The sequence below is a fragment of the Parasteatoda tepidariorum genome, chromosome 9, assembly GCF_982258835.1.
Source record: "Parasteatoda tepidariorum strain Cologne lab strain chromosome 9, Ptep-v5.0, whole genome shotgun sequence".
NCBI classification, from domain to species: domain Eukaryota; kingdom Metazoa; phylum Arthropoda; class Arachnida; order Araneae; family Theridiidae; genus Parasteatoda; species Parasteatoda tepidariorum.
The window spans coordinates 40,555,789-40,570,669 of NC_141763.1; the positions used below are offsets into that span (position 1 = coordinate 40,555,789).

At 32.0% G+C, this 14,881-nt stretch overlaps 1 protein-coding gene across 1 annotated transcript; it reads right to left on the minus strand.

Moving 5' to 3' along the window:
* Nucleotides 1-275: 275 nt before the first annotated feature.
* On the minus strand, nt 276-4,652 carry LOC147803987 (uncharacterized). The gene has a single exon (XM_087151364.1). It carries the CDS (start codon nt 4,650-4,652, stop codon nt 276-278), a length of 4,377 nt encoding a protein of 1,458 aa, XP_087007490.1.
* Nucleotides 4,653-14,881: the final 10,229 nt, after the last annotated feature.

Here is a 14,881-nt window from a genome sequence, read left to right on the forward strand (position 1 = left end):
TATATTATCAATTATTATACACTTATTCTCAAAATATAATTTAATTTGTATAACTGAATTAGCTGAAATTACATAACAACAAACATTTGAAATGTTAAAAATTATTATTACGTAAAGTAGAAGTTTGAAAATTAAGTAATCTCATAAAATGTTTAATTACCTATAACTGAGTTTTTAAGCACTTCTTATATAATCTATTATAGGTTAATGAATAAAATATTTACCTTCAAGCACACAAGAAAAAAAAGGAAATAATCCAAAATTAAACACATTGTTTATGAAGTAAACAATCTACTTAATGCATCTGCATTAGTTAATTTTGATCCTGGACAGTGAACGACCTGTATATTATATTTTTGAAGAGCTAGTGCCCAACGTTGTAATTTTGATGATTGTGGTGCATTTTTCACCACAAAAGCGAGGGGGTTATGATCGGTAATCACTTTGATGTTTGAACCAAACACCCAATGTTCAAATTTCTTTAGAGCCCAAACAATGGCGTAAGCTTCTCTTTCAATTGTTGGCCAGTGTTGTTGAGTCGTGGAAAGCTTCTGACTCGCGTAACAAATGGGATATTCTTTCTCACCACTCTGTTGAGCTAAACATGCTCCGATCCCGATTTGAGAAGCATCAGAATGGATAATGAATGGCAGTTCTTTAGTCGGTGTATATAGCTCCGGTGTATAACTTAATTTTTCTTTGAGCTCAATAAAAGCTTTCTCATGTGTTTCATTCCAATGTTCCAGCGCTTCAGGTGCTCTTTTCTTTGTGAGTTCTGTGAGTGGGTAAGCCATTTCTGCGTAACGAGGGATATAATCTCGGTAGTAATTAAATAAACCTAGCAGGCTTCTCAATTGTGTTTTCGTCGTAGGAGTTTCAAGGTTTCGGATGGCCTTAACCTTTTCGGGATCAAGTTGATGTTTCCCAGATCCGATGATATGACCAAGATACTTAATTTGAGATTTGGCAAAGGAGCACTTCTTGGAGTTCACAGTAAATCCGAGGTTTTCTAGTTTGGCAAACACTTTCTGAAGATGTTGTAAATGTGTTGTAAAGTCAGGAGAAAATATAGCTATGTCATCTAAGTAAGCTCTAGAGAATTCTTTAAATTCTTTTAAGGCATTATTCATTACTCTCTGGAAAGTAGCTGCAGCATTTTTCAAACCAAATGGCATAACTTTGAATCGGTATTGGGCCCGATGTGTTTTGAATGAAGTGTACTCTTTACTCTCTTTCTCCATTGGGATTGCATAATAACCCTTAAGTAAGTCTAAGGTAGTTATTACATTTGACTTCCCTATGCAGTACATTAGATCGGTAGAATTCTCCATAGGAAAATCATCAGGTTTTGTAACTGTATTCAAAGTTCTATAATCGATACATAAACGTAAACTTCCATCCTTCTTGCAAACACAGACTACAGGGTGTGCGATATCAGCATCACTTTCTTCAATCAAATCTGCATTCAACAACTCTTCGATCTGTTCATCCACTCTTGGTTTCAACGCTTCAGGAATTCTGTAAATATAAGGCTTCTTTCGTTCTTTGTTAGGAATCAGTCGAATTTTGTGTTCTTCCACATTAGCTTTCCTTATTTTACCTGTGAAAAGTGCTTGATGTTGGCACATAACAGACGCGATTTTTCTTCGTTCATCGGCGCTTAGATGATTAAGTTCTATTACTTCGTTGATTTTTGTCTTTTTTGTTGGCACGGAATAGTCCTTTTCTGGAATCGTTAAGATTTCTCCAAATTCATCTTCATTTTCAAAAATTACACCAATGGCATTAGTTCGAGCTTGATATCGTCTCACCTTGTTTACATGAACATGTTTAACCCGACCGTCTGGTAGTTTAACCATATAAGAATGTGGCGGACAGTGTCTGATGACTTCTCCAGGTCCAGTCCATCGAGCATATAATTTATTGCTGCTATCTGGAATAAGCAAGTATACTAGATCTCCAGGCTTGAAACTTTTGCAGACTGTTCTCCGGTTAAAGTAATCTGAATAGGCTTGTTGTTTTCCTTCTGCTACCAACTTTGCTTGTTCTGCTGCTTGTTCAAGGTTAATTTTTAATTCTTGTAGATAATCAATTATAGATTTACTCATATTCAAAGGGATAGGAATGTCTCCGCACCAGCTAGACTTCAATACACTGAGTGGTCCTCTCGCTTCCCTACCATACATGAGTTTGAAGGGTGATACACCAGTAGTGCAGTTGGGAACTTCTCTGTAAGCGAATAATATAAAAGGTAAACATTTGTCCCAATCATGTGGATTTGTACGAATTACGTGATGCAGAGCACTCTTTAGTACTTTATTATATCGTTCTACTAGGCCATTGCTCGCAGCATATCCTGGAACTGATAATCTGGGTGATGATCCGAGACGATTTATGAATTCTTGTGTCATTTTTGATACGAAATTGGTGCCCTGGTCGCTTGCGATCATTCGGGGTATTCCGGTCCTCATAAAAATTTCTAAAAGAGCGTCGCAAGTACTCTTAGCATTTAAAGATCGTAAAGGGATCGCTTCTGGCCATCGGGAATGTTGATCAACTAAACATAAAACGTATTTATGTTTTCTGGCAGAAGGTGGATCAATAGGTCCAATAATGTCAACATTCACTACTTCAAATGGTAGGTTAGGTCTTACGACAGGAGTTATCGGAATTTTATCGGTACATCTTTCTGGGCTTCTTAACTGACACGCCTTGCATGTTCTACAATATTCTTCAACATCTTTAGCAAGTCCGGGCCAATAAAAAGAATACCGAACTCTCTCTTTTGTTTTTTTCATTCCTAGGTGACAAGCAAAAATTGAATCGTGAGCAAGTTCAAGGACTTTTTTTTGTTTTGATTTCGGAAGTACCAGCTGAGTAGTAGGCTGTCCTAAGATGTTTTCTTTATGGTGCAGTATTCCATCAATAAATAAATAACCGTTCTTCTTAATTTTCCCATAGCGCCAGGCATCTACTAGTGACGTACATTTTTGTTGTTCTTTTTTAAATTGTATTGCTTCACTCTCGCTATTCAATTGCACTTCTGAGTCACAAGCTCCGCCTTCAATTATGACGTCTTCACTAATTTGACCACACAGTATGTCTTCTTCGAAATGTAGGTGTTTCTTTTTTTCGTTCGTGTTTTTTTGTTCAGCCTTGGTTGTCATGGTAACGACTTCATTATTTTCAATTAAATTCAAAATGTTCGGAGGGAGTATACAATTTTCTTGAATTCTGTCTGTTACTGCAGCGAGAATTTCGACTGGCTCCGATAACATAGTATTTTCTTTTTTCAAGGCTATTTGGAAGCTCATGAGATCGGCGTCAATCCTTTCTCCGAATGCGCTACTAAGCATAATTTTACCCTTTTCTGTTTTCGATTTTGAAACTAAATTCTCATGTATCACTGGAATTTGACACCCGCTGTCTATCAAAGCTTTTGATGATTTGTTGTCAATTAGAACATCAATGAAATGTAGAGGATTAATTTCAAGGTTGGAATTCCCGTTAAATAATTCAGAACGAATCTTGGCTGTTAAAACTTCGTTTTTCTTCGAATTATCCGCCGCTCTACTAAATCGTTTTGAACATTCTCTTGCGAAATGGGATTCGCCACAAATATAACAATCTTTTGTAATTCTTCTTGTTGTATTTTCTTCTTTTTTAAAACTTCTAAATTTCTGCTGTCTAGCATATGGGGGGATATATTTCGATTCAGTTTGGATTCTCTGTTCTCGTTCAAAACTTGGTTGTTTGAAAGTTTCTTTTTGGAAATCTCTCGGTTTTGTTTTCATATTCATTCTAACGTTTTCGTAATCGTCTAATTTACTGGATAAATCATTCGGAATTTTAAATTTACTCCACACATCAATAAAATGTTCTTTCATTTCCAAAGGGACTTTTCTTTTAATTTGTTCCGTAATCATTAAATCACAAAGTTGTTCGAATGTTGTTATTTCTAACCCTCTTATCCATTCGTTGAAATAATTACTTAGTTCGTATGCGAAATCAAGCCAACTCGTCTCTGGCTTTTTCTGATGTTTTGTGAAAAACTGTCTGAATTTCTCGGGCGTCATTTTGAATCGTTTTAACAATAGTTCTTTCACTTTGCTGTAATCATCTGTTGTTTCTTCTTCTTCTCTGGCGATAATATGAACTACATCGTACGGCAATAATCCTATTAAATGCGATACCCACAGTTCTTTCTTAATTCCTACTCTTTTCGCTTGCCTTTCGAACAATACCAGGTATAAGCTGACGTCGTTCATTTTCGGGTCGAACTTTTGAAGAATATTGTGCAGTTCTAGTTTCGGTTTTATCAGATCATTTTCGCTCCTTCCGTTTTCACTACTTCTTGATTCATTTTGCAGACGCAATTTCTCTAATTCAAAATTTATTTCTTGGGTTCGTTTTCTTTCTTCCGATTCCATTTCAGCTTCTTCTTTTCGTCTATTTTCTTCTAATTCGTCCTTACGTTTTCTTTCTTCTATAAGAGAACTCAACCATTCTTTCACGAAATCTTCCTCGTAGTTTTCGTTTTCCACTATGCATTTCTTAAGTTCAAATAATTTCAAATTTTCAGCATTCGTAATGCCCATTTCGTTGGCAATATTCAGCAAATCTTCTTTCTTGCCTCTCGCAAGGAAAGTCATCTTTTATTTATCAATATAAGCAGTTCGAGATAGAATATAATTATTCAAATAGATCCATAAAATCCTGTACGGGTGCGACAGTGTAGTATCTGCGGTTCGTGAGTATGGACTTATTGAATAAATACCAAGGTTAAACTTAATAACATTTATTAAAAATTAGGAAAAACAAAATATAAACAAATGAGCTTAAGCCGGACAACCTTGCTCGTTGCCGGTTAGAATACTAATTACTCCTTTTAGGAAGGAGAAAACTACCAAAAGCAATGCGATGGCAGCGCCATCTCTGAATTAACACAAATAATAGTCAAAATGATAAATTCTGGTATCACACGTGCATTCAAATAATAGAGTTAGGAGTTGCAAAATATTTCAATCGAGCTGCCAGTGAACGGGATTGCTACAAATGAACTCTCCATACATTTTTGTTGAAATTACAAAATTTATTGTTTTTTTAAGGATTCTGACGATTTAGATTTTTTTGTCTGTTTAGGAATTAATCTCTTCTGTAACAGACAAATCAATGGAAGGTAATGTAGCTTAGTAGTATCATTGGGGACATCTCTATAGAGATGTTTAATCTGAAGTCACTTCACTTATTTGTCCATTAGAAATCCATCTAAGATCAATCACTTAAAGATAGCAACCAATAGAAATACGTTTCTATTGGGATGAGAATATGAATCGTCCAATAGGAATGGTGCAAACGACAATTAATTTATTTATTTCATTTAAGTGATATAGCTCAGCCTCTGTTTTTGGGCATCTCTATTAAGTGAAGTTTTTCAACCAGGTATATAAATTTAAGAGATGTCATTGTCATGACTAATATTGAAGGTAGACCAAACGTAACTTTTTAGAGTTTAAAAGTTGTGATTTCTCTAAAATTCATAAATCAACAAATGAGATGGGTGTAGTTAACAGTTTTTGTATGAATTTAAGAACGAAGTAGCTTTTTCCGAGAGTTTAATTTCAAAAGTTGTGATTTCTTCAAAATTCATAAATCAACAAATGAAATGGGTTTAGTTAGCAGTTTCTTAATGAACTTTGGAACGAACAACGCAGTCTTTTTCTCACATTCCTTCAGAAGATGGAAAGTAAACAATGCGGTTTTAACAAGATTCAGCGACGTAGATTCTTTTAATAAAGAACAAAGATCTTCCATTACCGGTTACAAAATGGTGTTACAATGGTGCAAGAAATTTTCGATGTTGTGTGAAAATGGCAACGTTGATGTGAAGTTGAAAAATAAAATGATGCAGGATTTTCTAGACACTCTGTACCGGCGTTATAAAAATTTCGACCCCATGTTTTTAGCACTACTCTTTAATCAAAGTGTCGGAGAACTACAGAAAATCGAGGAACATATGCTCCAGGAAATTCTTTGGGAAATATTGACTTTCGCTTTGACTAATGAACTACAATATATGGATTATAGAAGTAAAAAACTTAAAAAACCTATAGACTTTTCTTTGCAAATTCTAAAGCGATGCTGTTTTAATAAGCATGCTACTAACGATGATGAGAACTATGATCAATGCTGTGATGAATGCTTAAGACCATTACGGCTTGCCACCTCTATGGGCAGACCAGATATAGTTCACCGATTGCTTAACCTTGGAGCTTTGGCCCTAGGTAATGACCCCTGCCCTTTGTCCACTGACACGCATCCGATTCTTCGCTTAATTAAAAATCGTGGTCTTGCGACACATGTTCTTGGCAGTTTAGAACCTAGAAGACCTGTAGATCATGATCGATATATCACTTGCGCTAATATGCTGTTAATTGATACTCCATATTACAGTCAAACATGGCAGGCAATCATGGGAACGCTACAGAAACATTCGAATAATCTTATCAATACTAATATCCCAACTTTGCAGCACATTACCCGCTTTAATATTCGACAAGTCTTGAAATTAAATAACAACATATGCAATGCTGACGTTTGGAACTTGTTAAACTTACCCAAGGCTCTTATTTCTTATGTACAAATTGATAAATTTGCATATATGGTTAGAATAAAATTGGAAGATCAAGCAAAAACAATTCAATCAAATTAATCAGTAAAAGAAATCACTTCATTTTATTTTTATAAATTAAAGTGTATCTATATTGTTGTTTGTTAGCAAGCACGAAATAAATTTTTATTTATCACATACTAGCTGAATACTCGTTCTTCATTCGGATTGGAAAAAAATCAGCTATCAATATATCAGTACAGGACAACACTAAGAAATCCTGCACAAAACTGAATGACAATTAATTAAGCTAAAATAATTCTTTTATGTTTATTTTTATATTTTGTCCTTCCCGATTGCTTTGTCGTTGTTAGATTAAGCAAAACACGCTTTTTTAGTTAATCCCATCAAAATTTACTAGATTCAAAATCATTTGGCATGATTCTGTTGCTCGAAGCCAATTAATGTTAGTCAAACTTTACCATGATCATCACGTGATTTTCCTGGTACTTATCCCTTTAGAGGGATCGTAAAAACTTCTTTATTAAGTATTTATATTAATGATTATTTAATAGGTATCAAATAAACTATTTAAATACATTTTATTAATAAATCTACATTTGGTGCCTATTAAAGCTGAACCAATTACCGTAACACCAGTAGTATTTATTACCAAAATTAAGCAACATTGGACATCAATAATAATATGACAGTTTTTTGCATTTGTCCTAAACGAATTAGTGTCATTTCTCGCTTATTTTTTGATTTAAAATTCTTAGAGAAGCTTTCTTTTAATTCCAGTTATACTTCTTACCAAAATTAACCAAGTTTTATTTTCGCCAATGATTGGCGATTTCTTTACGGTTCTCTTAAACGGATTCAAACAATTTCTTCCTTTTTTTTTTTTCTTCTTTTTTTTTTTTAGTACACAGCGTACTTTTTATTTCAATTCGTATATATTACTAAATTAATTAAGCCTCATTACAGTCAATAATACTACTGCGATTTTATATATTTCCCGTTTACGAATGATTACTATTTCTCGATAATCTGCATCATATTCATGCTGATCATTGAGTTTATCTGACATAACAAATAAAAAATAATTAAATACTAATGAGCGTGAAATAACTCATTTTTTTTAAATAAGAGTTATAAGCTCACAAATATCACTGATGCCATCTTTAAAATATTTAAAAGAAAGAAAATCGTCTGCAGCCGTCTCATCTTTATTAATGGCGATAAAAAAAATTACACCCAATGAAAGAATTACAATTTTTATAAATTAACTTCTGAGTCTCAGTAAAATTGGAGAAAATTTTATAATACTACAAATTACTATCGTCTAAACTTGATATAGAACAGTAAAGCAATTGTTCATTTTAAATATTAATTAATCCAGTCGGATGCAAGTATTTAGGTTTTAGAAGCTAAAATATGCAGCATTGAGAGAAAACCAGCAAAATATTGAGAGCAACTTAGCAAAACCAAACCCTTTTATTCACTAAAAATTCCCAAACTTGCTATATTTAAAAGTTGAAAGTGCCAATATGCAAGAGGCGAGTGCTAGTATAGCTGGTACAACACAAGTTCATTCGTACAAATTAGCTTGATCTTCGACTAAGCATTTTTTACCTTCGTGAACATTCTTCAGTTGTAACTTAGAGCACTGTAAGCAGCCACATCTTCACATCTGTACATTTACACACGTGCAACCAAAGGTCACTCTCAGGGTTGCTTCATTTGAAGGCCTCCTTTGCTCATCATAATCGATTCGTTTTCTTGCATTTTTATAAGACACAGACGTGCATTTCGGGACTTCAGAGTTCCCCGGATGCCCCCTATTGAGGTTGGATGGGGTTAAATTAAATTAAATTAAATTAAATAACCTTCGTGAAACTGAAGACCAGAAACTAAAGAGTTTTTAAGTTAAATAAGAAAGCAACGTTGTATATTAGATGTTGTTGTTATTGTTTTTGACGTATGCCTCTTTTAGGCAGAGGGGATGCGACTGTTCTTGTTTTCTAGTGGCGCCATCTATGGCCAATAATTCGACTTCTGCCACACCATACGTCACACCCGTTTATAGGGCGAACCCATTCATACATCCATTCATTCATCCACAGATCGTAATTTTGACCAGAATCAGAGAACGATCGATCTCCAATCCAGTACCCCCAGAGGTTCTGATTTGTTATGGGAACATGGAGGACTTTTGCGACTCGACAGATTTAACGTGCATCAGTCACTTTACTACACGGTGAGTCTTCGGCCGGTCGGGTTCGAACCCACGAACTCTCGGACATGGGCCCAGCACCCTAACGTCCAGGCTATCCCGGCCTTTGTATATCAATCTGAAGAAATATTAAACTATCACAAAAACAAAAATATATATTCACTTTCCAAACTATATTTACAGTTATTATAAGAACGTTTAGTTTTTAATGTTTTTACAACCTGCAGTTAAAAGTCAAAGGCAAAATTTGTTGTAACATTAGCAGGAAATAAAAATCCTAACTTTTTTGAAAAATTAGCATCATAGTATAAATCAAGAAAATCTCTGTAAATATCATTGTAAGAATAAAGTAATTACAATAATAGTAAAATCGTTCCAAAGAAAAACCAGTTTTCCGTTGCCCATTTATATTGGTAAAACTAGTTTCTCCGCATACAATCCTCAAGTGTAGTGAAAACACTTTTACGGCTCCTGGAAACTTCAAATAATAAGGGGGATTACGATATAAAAAAAAAAATTTCTTCAGTTGATTTTTGTTTTAAACAAAATAGTTATCAGAATGTGGTACATTTGAAGCATGTTGAGTCAACACAATAGTTAAGTGTGCTTCAAAATATTTTAATATTATTATTTTTAAACTGGTAATGTGTGCAATTAATAGTTATAACAGTAGGAATGGAGGGTGTAATAGTACATTAACCTCCACCATTTTTCCCCATTTAAGTACCACAAGTTTTAAATTTGTCCAGTGAAAAGTTTAGGAAATCATTTCATTCCTAACTTTTTATGAAAAATTTTAACACTGCCGCTATTTTCATTTTATATTCATCGCTATGCATATAAAAGGAAAAGTCTGTCTGTTCATTAATAATTCGAGAACGGAAACACTTATTTGGATCGTTTTTTTTTTTCTTTTTTTAACAGCAGTTTTCAAAGTTTGGTTTATAAGAAAGTACCCTTTTTCCGGCGTTGTGTCGTTTAGACACGGTATCGAAAATACAAAATTTCATTGATGAAAACCATTGTTACTGATTAAAACGTGCGTTGTCATCTTAACAGGATTCTTACAAGATATTTTTTTTAAAAATGGAAGCAGACGAAGCCACTAGAAAAAAATTGAATATTCTTAAATATCGCTAAACTTATAGTTAAAGTCCAAAAGTAAAGAGGACTAGAAATAAATATGCAGGGTAACATTGTTGCATATGCTGGGTTAACATAAAATTGGAAATAACCCTCATCATAACATTTTCTCTTACCTCAAGAACATTGGTATCTATGCATCAATCCAGGTTTTAACCCACTACAAAGAAGTTTAATATTCACCTAGTTGTGAACGCGGTATAGCCACAACTGGCTCTTGCGCCAAGAGCTCCAAACAAAGAAGCAGGGTGACATAGGTAATAGAATATTGAAAAAATAATGTATTTCACACCGTTTGAGGTAATTTTAAACATAAATATACTTATTTTTGTTTGTTGTACAGTTTTAAATCCCGTAATATTTAAAATGCTACTTATTTAAAAAGGTGGACCAGCTGGTCTACGGAGGTGGCTAGTTTTAAGTAAAAAGAAGTGGTATGAAACATCGTGATAGAAATAAAAAATTGCGTTCGCAATAGTTTGAAAAACAATAATATTTATTAGCCTCTAAAATATTTGGCAAAAAGAGACAGAGAGAGAGAGAGAAGGAGTGTAGAGGGGAAAAAATGAGAAGAAGAAATTTTATAATATTGAGGATAAACATTTCAAAATTTAATAATCGTTTTGAATATCGGAATGAAAAATCATATATTTCTTTAAGACTATTCAAAAATCTACTCGTATTTATTCCAGCACTTATTTTATTTATTTTTCTTTAAATTTTTATTAAATTTTCTTCTTATGTTTGCTAATATTTTGGAAAATAGTAAAAAAATTATATTCTTAATTGTTAAGGACAGCGATGAATTTAGAACCTTTTTGAGTATATTTTCTTCTAAAAAAATTTTTTTTTAATAAATAACGTTCTAGACAAAAGTGTAAAGGTAAAAAAAACACGTAAGTAGCATTTTCATCTAAAAAAGGCTACAGATAGTAATAAACTCATAATGCGATTTAATAGTTTAGGGCTACTAAATTTTTTAATAAACCCTCTTTTTTTTAAGTTTGGGACTGCTCAGCTGTTATACTTCTATATAAAAGCGAAATGTTATAATTTTTTTAACCTACGCAACGATTTAATTATCAGTCAGTCATAATCTAAAAGGGTAATTCATTAATTGTGACAGAAAATTGTAACTTCCCTTTCTTTGTGTCTAACTTAGAGTTTTCCTTATCCTTTACACTTGACGATAGTCAATTCTAGCTTTTGAACCTTTGAGAAATACATGTAATCATGTTCACATCTCTTTTTTTAAAAAAAAGTAGTCGTTCAGAGGCTAGGTTACGAATATTTTAAATATCTGCTTTTATGTGCGAAATAATGCCTCTAGGGGGAATTTATTTTTTCATTCTACACAGAGGCGTCTCTATGATGTAGTTTGTTCCCTAGTTCTAATCTGTCTTTAGATTAGATATAGTTTATATTAGTTGTGTAACTAATATTCGCCTATTATTCGGTCTATTCGTCCTTTTTATCGAATATTCGGTTGTCCGAATATTTGTCAGAGTATAATTTGAAAAGTTTTCGATTCGTAAAAAATAATCTAAAATCGTATTTTTCACTATGCATTATTAGAAACGGTTTTTACATACATTTGTTAAGCTCTAAAACTTGTTCATTTATGTTCTGATAGACAAATAGAAAAGCGAAATTTTAAGAATTAAAACTAGATTACTTTATACTGAATCATGAGTTTTGTAATGCTGATTTTTTTTTAAATTATATTCATGCAAGTCAATTTCGTCGTTTTTTTTTAAAAAACTCGTTTTGTTTTAAAAATTGAAAATTTTATTTTTTATTAGTTTCTTTTTTACTTGTTTTTCTGTTATAAGTATAGTGCAGAATTTTAACGGATCATTTCTAATTGACATTCAGTTTTTTTTCTGTACGGTAAGTGACTTTCAATATTCATGTTATGTTTCAGAATTATTTTTTTCTGAACATTTCCTTTTCTGTTTCTCTTTCGCTTTTTTATTAACTTTTCTTTTTATTGGCGTTTTTCATAATGACAGTATTTTTTTAAATAAGCGTTTTTAATGAACGTTATTATTTCATGCTCACTTTTTTCTAAAAATAAACAACGAGAAAATGCTAAATTGAAATTTTCAGCATTAAATCTTTCGTTTAAAAATTTAGAACTACTTTTGTTTTCATTTATATCTATCCTTTTCTTTTTTAAAAAACTTATGTTTTTATAGACGTTTTTATTCTGACGATATGAAAGTAAGAGGGTTTCTATTTATCTTCACTTTTTCTTGAAAATACGGTAATTGAAGAACTGCAATGTTTAGCTATAAAAAAAATTCCAAAAATTAAAATCGCTTTTTATTTTTCTGTTTTGATAATAACTTTTTTTATGGTTGTTTTTATGATAGCACTGCATTTTTGAAAATGCTTTTGATAGGCGTTATCTCTTTTATCATTTTATAGATAATATTTTTTACCGATTTTAAATTTTTTTTTAAGATTTAAGAGGATGTTTTTTTCAGATTTCTCTTTTTTCCTCAATTTTACAAGTTTATTTATTTTTTAATAGCTGTTAGTCAGTTTTTTTATTCATTTTATATATTTCGAATTTTTATTAAATTAAATCATCTTCATTTCTATTAAGGTTTTTTTTTATTTATCCCATACCAATAATACAGCTAAGTTTTGATTGTTTTTCAATAATGACAGCAATTTTATGCATAAAAAAGTAATTATTCATTAATGATTTTTTTTTTTTTTGTTTTTTTTTTTTTTGTTTTGTTTTTTGGTAGCCGAATATTCAGTATTCCTTTATATGGCCAAATCACTATTCGTTACATCACTAGTTTTACAAACACAAATATGCATCGCAAAAAATGATGTCAGTATGGCACAATGTATGTGGTATCCGGGTAAGAAAATAATTTCCTTATCAATTTTCAAACATCGTTTTTTTTTTCTTTGCTTTGGACAAAATTCTCAGACAAAAATTGTTATAATTACAAAAAGAATCGTGCATCCTTAACACAAGAACAAAAAAATCAAAATAATTACTGTCGAATCTTTAAGTTCCTTTCGGTTTTCATGTCACGACATCGTGAGGTTACATCGTCGTTCATTTTAACCGTTCGATTTTTCGGCAGGAGTGGTTCATCTAAAAATTAAAAATAATATATATTAAAAAAAATCGTTTTCACCGAAATAATAAAATAAACTTATAAAGAGAAAGAAAAAAAAAGGGATAACACGTTTCATCACACCCCTCTAACCTGCCGTTAAGTCATCCCCCTCCCTACATTTTCCAAAGCATTGGAACGAAATCGAATTCTTTCGATCGCCTCTACGTTTGGGTGTGATGAGCCCAAATACCCACGCGTCATGAGGTGATTGACAGAGGGAGGAGGTGACGCCCTAGCTTAGGGCTACTGCTCCACCCCGCCCCAGTGAGAAGCCGCCCCTCCCTAACCACCCCTCAACAGTTAACTGTCGTTCTCCCTGCCAATCTAAGAATATCGGGGTGATTATTGTTTCAAAATTGACGAGAACATTTTTTTTTCTTTGAATATCTCTCTGATAAATGGTTTTTTATAAGCCCACCAAAAAACCATTATCAGATAATTTCTAGAAGTATATATTATTTTATAATTAAAAGAAAATTAATCGATTAAAGGAAACCATTTTAATAAAAGCAATATTTTTGGGAAAACAAATATCGCGGGTAATTGATTTCAATAAATTCAATTACTAATTTAATTAAAAATCACGAAAAAAAATAAATTTGTGACATTGAGATTGTTGTGAAATATATTGATAAGCTTCCAATTAAACATTCTTTTAATTATGTGTTTAAGCTGTAACACATAATACGTCTTCGTGGATTAATTTAATTTCTCTGTCATTCTATCTAACATAATTAATTCCAGAAAAATAAATAATGATAGATAATTAGAACTTTTTTACTTGGGTATTCTAGAACTCTAGAGAAATAACAAAAAATATCCCAGCTGGTAATTTTAAATCATAGGAAGAAGTTTCTGAAATTCAAAAATCAAATTGTAATTTTACGAAGGAAGTGAGAGATGAAACAATTGTGTTATTATACTGCCATATCATGAATATTGTTGTTTATTGATTTATTTATAAATTAATTTATCGAGTTAAAGATTCCACCATTTACTTATTCGTTAATTTATCAAATCGATCATTTGCTTTTAATTATTTCGCTGAACAAGGCGAATCACTAAGTCACCAATTGGCTAATCTAATTCACTAAGAATAAGAATACGACCAATTGATGTATGATTTTTAAATTTGTATTTTTTATTATTTAAATATTACTAAAATTGCAAATTTTATTTAAAAATTCGCTGGTTTAGTGACAATGGATAAATTATGGAAATTGTTCTTTTAAAATTTAAAGCATATTTGAAATATTTTGAAAAAAGTTTTTTTTTTTTTTTTTAGTTGGTTGGATTCCCTTTAGAAATAGATTGTTCAAATTGAATTCTATTTAATATAATATTATATTTACACGTTACTCCTCAACTTAATCTTCATTAGATATTTTTTTCTTTTTACTAAATTTTAATATTTACTGTACCTGCTCATCCCTTTCATGCCAAGCTGCCACATAAAATCTTGGGTGTTTTTTACCTGTCTTTGGCCAAGCAAGTTGCTTCCTTCCAACTTGTCAGTCCTGTTTTGACCAGGACTTCCTTTATGCCCTTTTGTTTTATAAGCCCTAGTCTTCCCTTTTTTCTTCTTTCGTCTGGTATCAGTGTGATCGTAATTAGAATGATTAGACCAATCAGTTCTTAGTATCATTTTAGTTTTATGATTTCTTCACTAATATATTTGATATTAGCTATTGTTGAAAGATCTTTATTTGATATAAAATATTGGGCCAGATGATTCTTAGAATTATT

Excerpts from the sequence above, each read along its gene's own strand:
- LOC147803987 (XM_087151364.1), bottom strand. The coding sequence starts at position 4,652 with ATGACTTTCCTTGCGAGAGGCAAGAAAGAAGATTTGCTGAATATTGCC.